At 39.3% G+C, this 11616-nt stretch overlaps 1 protein-coding gene across 1 annotated transcript in view; it reads right to left on the minus strand.

Annotated features, from left to right (window-relative positions):
• Positions 1 to 11297, minus strand: part of LOC139752578 (L-proline trans-4-hydroxylase-like) — a 15945-nt gene extending 4648 nt beyond the window's left edge. The window contains exons 1-5 of the mRNA XM_071668335.1: positions 10863 to 11297; positions 6496 to 6586; positions 5903 to 6095; positions 5297 to 5391; positions 3935 to 4226 (exon numbers count right to left, since the gene is read on the minus strand). Coding sequence (XP_071524436.1) covers positions 3935 to 4226; positions 5297 to 5391; positions 5903 to 6095; positions 6496 to 6586; positions 10863 to 10902 — 711 coding nt within the window. The 5' untranslated portion in view covers positions 10903 to 11297. The remainder of the gene's footprint in view (positions 1 to 3934; positions 4227 to 5296; positions 5392 to 5902; positions 6096 to 6495; positions 6587 to 10862) is intronic.
• Positions 11298 to 11616: the final 319 nt, after the last annotated feature.

Raw genomic sequence — 11616 nt, forward strand, 5'->3', positions numbered from 1 at the left:
AGATTTTTATCAAAATCTGAAGAAGTTGAAAATCTGAGCAAAATATTTTACCAGGCTATAGCCTTGGATTTTTCTTGATTTTTTTCAAAAAATGGATTTTCTTGAAGATGTCAAGATAGATGCTTTTAGTTATGCTGAATACGAATCTGTGGTCAAAACCTAAAAATTCGTATAATTAGTCGAGTAATTAGCATCCTTAATTTATCATAATTTGTGTAAGAGGTAAATAAAAGCATTAATTATGCGAAATTCTGTCATTTGACTCGAAATCCTTAATCAGCATCTAAAATAACATCTATACCCAGATTTTCATTAGAATCTGAAGAAGTTGAAAATCTGAGCAAAATATTTTACCAGGGATTTTTCTTGATTTTTTTCAAAAAATGGATTTTCTTGAAGATTTCAGGATAGATGCTTTTAGTTATGCTGAATACGAATCTGTGGTCAAAACCTAAAAATTCGTATAATTAGTCGAGTAATTAGCATCCTTAATTTATCATAATTAATCTAAGAAGTAAATAAAAGCATTAATTATGCGAAATTCTGTCATTTGACTCGAAATCGTTAATCAGCACCTAAAATAACATCTATACCCAGATTCTCATTAAAATCTGAAGAAGTTGAAAATCTGCGCAAAGTATTTTTCTTGATTTTTTTCAACAAATGGATTTTCTTGAGAATTTCAGGATAGATGCTCGTAGGTATGCTGAATACGAAGATGAGGTCGAAACTCAAAAATTCCTGTAATTACTCGAGTAATTAGCATACTAATTTTATTATACTTAATCTTAGGAGTAATTACAGGCATCAATAAAGCGAAATGCGGTCATTTGAATCAAAATCCTGAATCAGCATGTAAAATAACATCTATACCCAGATTTTCATTAAAATCTGAAGAAGTTGAAAATCTGAGCAAAATATTTTGCTAGGCTATAGCCTTGGATTTTTCTTGATTTTTTTCAAAAAATGGATTTTCTTGAAGATTTCAGGGTAGATGCTTTTAGGTATGCTGAATACGAATCTCTGGTCAAAACCTAAAAATTCTTTAATTAGTCGAGTAATTAGCATCCTTAATTTATCATAATTAATCTAAGGGGTAATTAAGGGCATTAGTAATGCGAAATTCTGTCATTTGACTCAAAATCCTTAATCAGCATCTAAAATAACATCTATACCCAGATTTTCACTAAAATCTGAAGAAGTTGAAAATCTGAGCAAAATATTTTGCCTTGGATTTTTCTTGATTTTTTTCAAAAAATGGATTTTCTTGAGAACTTCAGGATAGATGCTCGTAGGTATGCTGAAAACGAATATGAGGTCGAAAACCAAAAATTCCTGTAATTACTCGAGTAATTAGCATACTAATTTTATTATGCTTAATCTTAGGAGTAATTACAGGCATCAATAATGCGAAATGCGGTCATTTGAATCAAAATCCTGAATCAGCATGTAAAATAACATCTCTACCCAGATTTTAATTAAAATCTGAAGAAGTTGAAAATCTGAGCAAGATATTTTTCTTGATTTTTTTTCAAAAAAAGGATTTTCTTGAGAATTACAGGATAGATGCTCGTAGGTATGCTGAATACGAATATGAGGTCGAAACCCAAAAATTCCTATAATTACTCGAGTAATTAGCATACTAATTTTATTATACTTAATCTTAGGAGTAATTACAGGCATCAATAATGCGAAATGCGGTCATTTGAATCAAAATCCTGAATCAGCATGTAAAATAACATCTCTACCCAGATTTTAATTAAAATCTGAAAAAGTTGAAAATTTGAGCAAAATATTTTACCAGGCTATAGCCTTGGATTTTTCTTGATTTTTTTCAAAAAATGGATTTTCTTGAAGATTTTAGGATAGATGCTTTTAGTTATGCTGAATACGAATCTGTGGTCAAAACCTAAAAATTCGTATAATTAGTGAGTAATTAGCATCCTTATTTTATAATTAATCTAAGAGGTAAATAAAGGCATTAATAATGCGAAATTCTGTCATTTGACTCGAAATCCTTAATCAGCATGTAAAATAACATCTATACCCAGATTTTCATTAAAATCTGAAGAAGTTGAAAATCTGAGCAAAATATTTTGCTAGGCTATAGCCTTGGATTTTTCTTGATTTTTTTTTCAAAAAATGGATTTTCTTGAAGATTTCAGGGTATATGCTTTTAGGTATGCTGAATATGAATATGAAGTCGAAACCCAAAAATTCCTGTAATTAGTTGAGCAATTACCGTAATAATTTTATTATACTTAATGTTAGGAGTAATTACAGGCATTAATAAAGCGAAATGCGGTCATTTGAATCAAAATCCTGAATGAGCATGTAAAATAACATCTATACCCAGATTTTCATTAAAATCTTCGCAAGGAAATGACATTATTGGCCTGCAGGGAGGGAATGGTTGAATCAGTAAGGGAGCGTCTTGGTCTGCAGGGAGGAAATAACAAGGACAGGGAGGTAGTACCACAGGCCCGAAGTCCTGTAGGGAGACTGCTTCCTACTTGTACAAATCCATTGATCATATACAGCGCGACGAACCGTACTGCTATATATAAGATAAAGGATGGTAAAAATGTATATAACTCATATATCCATATCTAGCTCTTACTTTAGAGAAAGCATTATACATGATAACACATATGACAATTCCTTTATATATATATAGAAAAAAGTACACTTATAGTCTTGTGTCTATTTGACATTAAGGTGTTTTGATGGCGTTAAATATTTCCTTTTACCCAGATTAGAACGACGTAATTTACAGTGCAAATAGATTTGAATCATTGTGACTCATAAGGACCAAAGTTATAGTAACTGTGTGTGGGGTTATGAACGTTAGTTTCAAGTGATGTTGCAGGCAAAAAGCTGCTATCGTCTTTTCTTTTTCTACTAGGAATATTAAAGATATCTAAAGCTGTGGCTTACATCGTACTATGCAATAAAGTCTTAGTTCAGTATGAGTAAACTAGAAAATCCAAATGAGTTAGGAGAACAAACCAGTGAAGCTTTGAACCATTGCCAAAAGAGGAAAGCAGTGAAGCTTCGAACCACAGACAGAAGAGTAGAGGAGTAAAGCTTCGAACCACGGACAGAAGAGTAAAGCAGTGAAGTTTCGAACCACGGACAGAACAGTAAAGCAGTGAAGTTTCGAAACACATTTTCGAACCACGTTCATCAAAAAGCATTGCAGAAATATCACGTCTACAATTCAACCCGGTTCACTAAATGGTTCGTAAAGATGGTTTACCCATCAGAATCTGTGACATCATCAGTGATTCGAGGGTACTAATAATACTACATTATCGATGTATGAAGACAATAAATTTCCTCACTTATAATAAATGAAAGCTTTTAGCTGAAGCGCTAACTAAATGTAGGATGATTTTTGTCTTTACATTTATCAAACATCTCTAATCGTATCATTATGTCTATAATCATCATATGTGGTTATTTGCATTTATGATATATACAACCCAATGTCGAAGCAAACTACCATATTGACATTAGGTCAGTGTTGTGTTGTCTAGTGTATACAAAAAATTTATCTTCGAATTTTCAGCTAAAAATCTCTATGCTGTAGTATTTTCACTCAGTAAACTTGATCATTTCCTATATGACGGTGTGGCAAAGGTATAACTAAAATGTCAGTGGTTCAAGAAAGCATCATTGGCATAGCTTAAATTATAAGTAACTGTTGCTAGATAAGAATGGGCCTCTCTCTCTCTAAGTAACTGTTGCTAGATAAGAATGGGCCTCTCTCTCTCTAAGTAACTGTTGCTAGATAAGAATGGGCCTCTCTCTCTAAGTAACTATTGCTAGATAAGAATGGGACTCTCTCTAAGTAACTGTTGCTAGATAAGAATGGGCCTCTCTCTCTAAGTAACTCTTGCTAGATAAGAATGGGCCTCTCTCTCTAAGTAACTCTTGCTAGATAAGAATGGGCCTCTCTCTCTCTCTCTCTCTCTCTCTCTCTCTCTCTCTCTCTCTCTCTCTCTCTCTCTCTCTCACACACACACACACACACACACATACCCACCTGCTCTACCCTCTCCAGGTCCGCTTGCAACTGTTCCCCGACCCTCGAGTGTTCGATTCGTCCCAGACGATGCGATCCCTTTAACACCTGAAGACAGCTGTTCTGGCGCGTACAGTCGTCCACGGGAATGAACACGGACCCCATGTCCGGAAATAGACATCCGTTGTTGTACCAGTACCTGAGACGAAGATGTATAGTAATGAACGAAGGAGGTGGGGGACGAACGCTTGAAAAAGACACATGATGTAAGATCGTTCAACGCCTGAAAAAGACACATAATGTAAGATCGTTCAACGCCTGAAAAAGACACATGATGTAAGATCATTCAACGCCTGAAAAAGACACATAATGTAAGATCGTTCAACGCCTGAAAAGGACACGATGTAAGATCGTTCAACGCCTGAAAAAGACACATAATATAAGATCGTTCAACGCCTGAAAAAGACACACGATGTAAGATCGTTCAACGCCTGAAAAAGACACATGATGTAAGATCATTCAACGCCTGAAAAAGACACACGATGTAAGATCGTTCAACGCCTGAAAAAGACACACGATGTAAGATCGTTCAACGCCTGAAAAGGACACATAATGTATCGTTCATTCTCGTAAGATCGTTCACAGGATGGCGAGCGTAAACGATGTCGTAAATCCACCTAGGAATGGAGAGCCTGAGGGAGATGTGTTTGTAAACAAATCCCCTCGACAAGACGTGGGGGAAATTTATGAATGAACGTCTGAGGGACGTAGTAAACATAAGGATGTATGAATGAACGTCTGAGGGGCGTAGTAAACATAAGGATGTATGAATGAACGTCTGAGGGACGTAGTAAACATAAGGATGTATGAATGAACGTCTGAGGGACGTAGTAAACATAAGGATGTATGAATGAACGTCTGAGGGACGTAGTAAACATAAGGATGTATGAATGACCCTTTGGTCAAAGAGGCAGGATGTGACGTGGATGTGACATGCGAGATATTTGTGAATGAATGAATGAAGAGCAGTGGAGACATATTGGTGTGGGAGATATTTGTGAATGAATGAATGAAGAGTAGTGGAGACATATCTGTGAATGAACACGACAGCTACAATGTCAAGAAGATAAGAAATATGAATGAACACCGGTACCTACCCAGTGGTACTCACCCCGTGGTACTGACCCCGTGGTACTCACCCCGTGGTACTCACCCCGTGGTACTGACCCAGTGGTACTGACCCAGTGGTACTCACCCCGTGGTACTCACCCATAATCTTGGTGCCAGGTATGACGCCCGCCAGTGTGAGCGTCCTTCATCATCAGTTTACTGTGGTAATGATATATCTCCTGTCCGCCCAGCAGCTGTGAGGAGTGAGAGATATGTGAGAGGTGTGAGAGATATGTGAGAGGTGAGAGATATGTGGGAGGTGTGAGATATGTGGGAGGTGTGAGAGATATGTGAGAGGTGTGAGAGATATGTGAGAGGTGTCAGAGATATGTGAGAGGTGAGAGAGGTAGAAGAAGTGGCCTGGGAAAGGAGAGAGGTTGGAATGTATAACAAATACACCGTTTATCTACAAACAGCTGTCAGAAAAGTCACGAACGAATATCCTCCAAGGCAGTCACGAACGTATAGCCACAAGAGCCGTCACGAACGTACAGCCTCCAGAGCAATTACGAACGTATAGCCTCCAAGGCAGTCACGAACGTATAGTCACAAGAGCAGTCACGAACGTATAGTTACAAGAGCAATCACGAACGTACAGCCTCCAGAGCAATCACGAACGTACAGCCTACGAACCAGATCACGTACACGTCCTACGAACCAGATCACGTACACGTCCTACGAACCAGATCACGTACACGTCCTCACCTTTTCCATCGTGCCTGCCACCCTCTCTATCCGGGCTAGCACCCCGGTGACTCCGTTTCCCGTGTAGTTCCAGAGCGTCACGCGACTCCGGCGGTTCTTGCCGTCATCTCGGCTGGTGGAGCGCGTCTGGATCTCCTCGGTGGATTCCAGGGCCGTCCTCACCTTCTCGATCTCGGCTTCGTTGAGCATCTTCCTGGAGAAGGAGGAGGAAGAGGAGAGGGGTGGGTGGTTGGGTGTTTGGATGGCCCAGTTTGGTTGGTTGGTTGGTTGGTTAATCAAGCTTCAAGTAAGTCGAATGACACAGTTAGATTAGCTTTTAAACTCCAAAGCAATACTACACACTCCAAAAAAGAAAAAAGTGTGATCCCAAAAAGAGTTCAATCTTAAAGGTACGATTGTATGAAAAGAATGGAAGAGTTAAGTCATCATCTTCAAGTCTATTAGAAAATCTTAAAACACCTTTTACTTTCTCAAACACCTTTTTCTTGCGTGTGTACCCACCTGACGAGGCCTCAGTACCCACCTGACGAAGATGTTTCCTATGGCCTCAGTACCCACCTGACGAAGATGTTTCCTATGGCCTCAGTACCCACCTGACGAGGATGTATCCATTCTTGTCGAAGGCTTCCCTCATAGCCGATGTCACGCCCCAGCCAGCGGGGTCGTAGGTAAACTCCGAGTTTACTGTAACAGTAAACACATAATAGGTAAACTCCGAGTTTACTGTAAGATTAAATACACACTATTTCTAATCTCATTTGTTTCTACTCTCAACTAATGATATTCTGTGTAAAAAAAAAGAATATTTGGTTTACGTTTGTGCTGAATATTTCTAAAAACTATCTAATCAATAAGAAATTGAGGCCTACCTCCGAATTTCTTATTCCCTCAAATAAGAAATGTTTCTCTATGTCTTGTATAAGAAGGGACACAGCCAGTGTATGGACATATAGTACAGGACATGAAATCATACGCATTTCCATGGGATCAATTCATCTTAATGACCTTCTTTGTCACAATCTTCAAAGTGAATCTTATTCATGATATTCCTGGATCTGTGCCACGCGCCGCAAACCCATGGTTATTCATGAATGAGAATGAATATGAATAATGAAGGAATATATGCATCTATCTATCTATCTATCTATCTATCTATCTATCTATCTATCTATTTATCTATCTATCTATCTATCTATATATATATATATATATATATATATATATATATATATATATATATATATATATATATATATATATATGTATATAATTCTTTTTTATTATCATCATACTTGATTGCTGTTTCCCGCGTCAGCGAGGAAGCGCCAGGAAACAGACGAAGAATGGCCTATACATGCACATATACATATACATATCAACATGTACACATACACATATACATATACACAGACATATACATATATATATACACATGTACACATATTCATTCTTGCTTGCCTTCATCTATTCCCGGCGCTACCCCCGCAAGACAGGGCACAGGCAATCTCCTTAAAGATCTCGACGGTATAATGACCCCAGAAAACGACGGAAGGTTTCCTAATGATGGTTCACACTGGTCTGGGGCAGTCCTGTGTGCGCTAGGGCCTCGTTTGCCTGACGAAGACGAAGGCAGAGAGAGTTGTTCGTCGTGAACCCCCCCCCCCCCTCCCCTCCTTGTTAGAGTGCCGGCCATTCAAGAGGTCACTGATATTTTGCCGGACCATCATCATCAGACTGTGGTCTGGTGTTTGTATGATAACTCACGTATGATACCATCTGTATGATTGATATCAGTTTGTGTTTTTTTTTTTTCTATTTGGGTATTGTTGCACATCATCGTAGTACATTTTGGGAGTATTGTGACCGTACTTTCATGCTATTTTATAACCTTTTTTTGTGTATGAAATTCCTCTCGTTAGATATTGTGTTTTTGTGTGTGTGTGTTTGTGTGTTTGTGTCTTTGTCCCCGACGAGAAATTGCTTTTGTTCTATAAACTGACACTCAAAAGATATCACAGCTGTCTTGTTTTTTTTTGTGTGTGTCATTTCTTGCCATGACTTCAGTCTTTATTTGTATGGGACTAATATGGTAGTATATTATCTTTTGTAGAACTACTTCTATAATACAGTATATTGTATCAGTATTTTGTGGGTTGGCTTTACCGATATTGTATTTTTTTGTCTGTTTCCAGGATTTATGGCATAGGGCATGAAAGTGGGAAGGCCATATAACAGAGGACCTAATGGTCTATGGCGAGGTTTTCTGCCATTGGTAATACATGAAAAGGACAGATAACAGAAGACCTGATGGTCTATATCGATGTTATATACTATGGACAGAACATAGGAAGAGAAAATGACAGAAGACATGATGGTCTATGACGAGGTTGTCTGCTGGAGGACAGTACATGGGAAGGACAGATAACACAAGACCTGATGGTCTATGACGAGGGTTATCTGCTGGAGGACAGTACATGGGAAGGATAGAGAACACAAGACCTGATGGTCTATGACGAAGGTTATCTGCTGGAGGACAGTACATGGGAAGGACAGATAACACAAGACCTGATAGTCTAGGAAGAAAGTGACCCACTAACACCTAAGTATTAGTGCCCGAAATTCGTAAGCTAAATATATAGGTATTTTCATAAGGTTGGTTTTATGGGACACTCTATAGCCCATTCAAGGTCTCCCTCGCCTCTTGAGATAGTGCGGTCTTTTGTGGTTCTCCTGTGGTAATCTACTCTTGTCTTTTGTGTCAGCTTTCGCCATATTTTTTTTCAATCTCCTGTCGTGGTGGGGGAGGAAGCGCCGCTCTTAGGAAACACTAAAGATATTCATGAACTTGTTGGAATCAATGAACTCGATCCTTTAAGTTCTCTGAGTGGATATTATTCTTAAGACATTGTATCATTCTCTATATACATTTTTTTCTTTTTTTTACTTTAATGGTGAATAGATAAATGAATTTCATACATATATATATATAAATGGCACACATCTCTTGTTATCTCTTTGTTATCTTTCGTGACTCAGACTTGTCAGTAACAGATAAATAGATAAAGAAGATTTATTGAATGCAGTCAGCCATTTGGTTGGAAATATACAAATGAGGAATTACTTAAGAGAAGGGAAGGGGGGGAAGGGGGGGAGGGGGGAATCGTAGTAGTAACTAATTTATTAATCATAGAAAAGCTTAAGATCAAAACTGGGGGCTGGATACTTCTAAGCTTTGGATAAACACAGAGAGTGAAGATTGTTTTCATAGCACAGCAAGTTTGACAGAGCAAAAAATCATTTCTTTGAACATTGAACATCTATTGCTGAGTGGTTGAACATCAAGTGATGAAAAGTTGCATATCGGTTGAATTTCAGTATATATTGGCATACAATATGTATTCAATGGCAAACATTAAGGGATTTAAAACTACATAACTTGTTGAGCTGCTCAAAGTCTGTTGTTGACATATATTATGTATTCCATGGTTGCGTTACAGTCATAAAGGAGTTGACATGGGATAGAAGACAAAGAATTCTACCTCCGTACTCCCTATTTGTCGTAAAGGGTGATTAAAGGAGACGGGAGAAGGGGCTAGAAACCCTTCATTCTTGTATTATAATTTCAAAAAGAAGGAAAACAGAAGGAGTCAAGCGTGAAGTGCTTAACCTTTTCGAAGGCTCAGGCTGGGGGTGGATAAATGTGTGTGGACTTAACCATGATGAGAGGGAAGGAGACATAGCTAATGAGTTTGAGGAAAGAAACCTGAATGTTCTGGCTGTGAGTGTAATGAAACTGAAGGGTAATGTCTTAGGAGTAAAACTGGGGATTACTGAGAGGACAAGAGCTAAGGAATGAGTGGCACTCCTCCTGAAGCAGGAGTTGTGGGAGTGTGTGATAGAGTGTACGGAAACAAATTCTAGTTTGATGTGGGTAAAAATGAAAATGGATGGTGAGAGATGGGTTAATTAATGGTGCTTATGCACCTGGTTATGGGGGAAAAGATGATGAGAGGCAAGTGTTTTGGGAGCAGCTGTGTGAGTGTGTCAGTAGGTTTGGTGCAAGAGACCGGGTATTAGTGAAGGGTGATTTAAATGCAAATGTGAGCAACGTAAATGTTGAGAGTATATTTTTTTTGGGGGGGGGGCGCAATTGTTATTCAGTATTATGAATGGAAAATGGTGAAGAGCATGAGGAGTTGTGTGCTGAAAAAGGAGCAGTGATTGGTATTACCTGGTTTAAAAAGAGGAAAATGCACAAATATACGTATATGAGTAGGAGGAGGATCAGCGAGAATTAGTGGATTACACATCAATTGACAGGCGTGTAAAGAGAGAGACTTTTCGATGCAAATGTGTTTAGAGGGGCAGCTAGTGGGATGTCTGATCACTATCTTGTGGGAGCGAAGGTGAAGAATTGAAGAGGTTTACGGAAAAGAGGAAAGAGTGTCGGTGAAAAGAGAGTGGTGAGAGTAAGTCAGCTTGGAAAAAAAAAAAAGACTTGCGTGAAGAAAGGGGAGTGAGTGAGGAATGGGAGTTATTTGGAGAGGTGATGGCAGGTGGAAAGAGATACCTATGACATACGAATGGTAGGAGGTGGGCGGATGAAACACAGACATTTTGTGTGGAGTTGATCCGTTCAATCAGGCGTGATCCAGGTATCAGTCCAGTGTTCGGGGAGAGATAAAGACAGAGACAGAGAGATCAGATCCACATGACGAGCGAGGCAATCACACCCAACCTAAACCTATCGTGGGGGTTAACCAAACACACACACACACACACACACACACACACAATCCCCACTCCTGTTTTCCACACGCCCCCTTCTTGTTTTCATTTAACTCACCAGAATTATCCTCTTTCCCCTTTGCATGGTAAAACCCCCAATTTCACCATTTGCCCAGAGTGATGCAGTAGAGGGCGTAGAAAAAAATCTATACGATAAATGAGTTTGCCTTACCTTCCATTGCTTGAGGGTTTGAAGTGGTAATGGTTGACATGACGAACTACTCGATTGGAATTCTTAACCACCGCCAATGTTAACTACCGTCAACGCTGTTATTAGGGTAGTTGAGGAGGGAGATTAGATAGATGGCGTAGTTCAGGGAGACAACATGTACTGAAGTGGTACAAGAGAGAGGAGTTAGAAAGAGAGAAAGAGAAAGAGTGTGTGTGTGTGTGTGAATACGGTCCACGTCAACACTTTGGTGTGTGTGTGTGTGTGTGTGTGTTTGGCGCTATCGTACACCACACACACACATACGTCTGCTCCTCTGCTCGCCAACCCTTGTATTCCGAGATCCAACACTGAGTGCTGACGAGGCGTTGCCGCTACACAAGTGTGTGTGTGTGTGTGTGTGAATCACCGCTATATGCTACACGCCCTCGCTACACACTGTTGCCACTTGTTACTACGCCTGAACGCGACGTTCAACGAACCCTCGTTACGATGATGCCACTTCGGGCTACCACAGTTACCACTTCTCGCTAACGTCACTGCTATATGTTACATTCCCTCATTTACACCGTTGCCACTTGTTGCCACGCGTTATCGCTAAGTGCTACGCTCCCTCGCCATACTTGGTGGCACTTCTCGTTAAGCATTTCTCGCTATATGCTACATTCTCTCGGTACAATGTTGCCACCTCCTCCCGCTGGGCCTTTCACTACCACACACACACACACACACACACACTTGTTTGTACAAGCTCAGC

The sequence above is a fragment of the Panulirus ornatus genome, chromosome 13, assembly GCF_036320965.1.
Source record: "Panulirus ornatus isolate Po-2019 chromosome 13, ASM3632096v1, whole genome shotgun sequence".
NCBI lineage: Eukaryota > Metazoa > Arthropoda > Malacostraca > Decapoda > Palinuridae > Panulirus > Panulirus ornatus.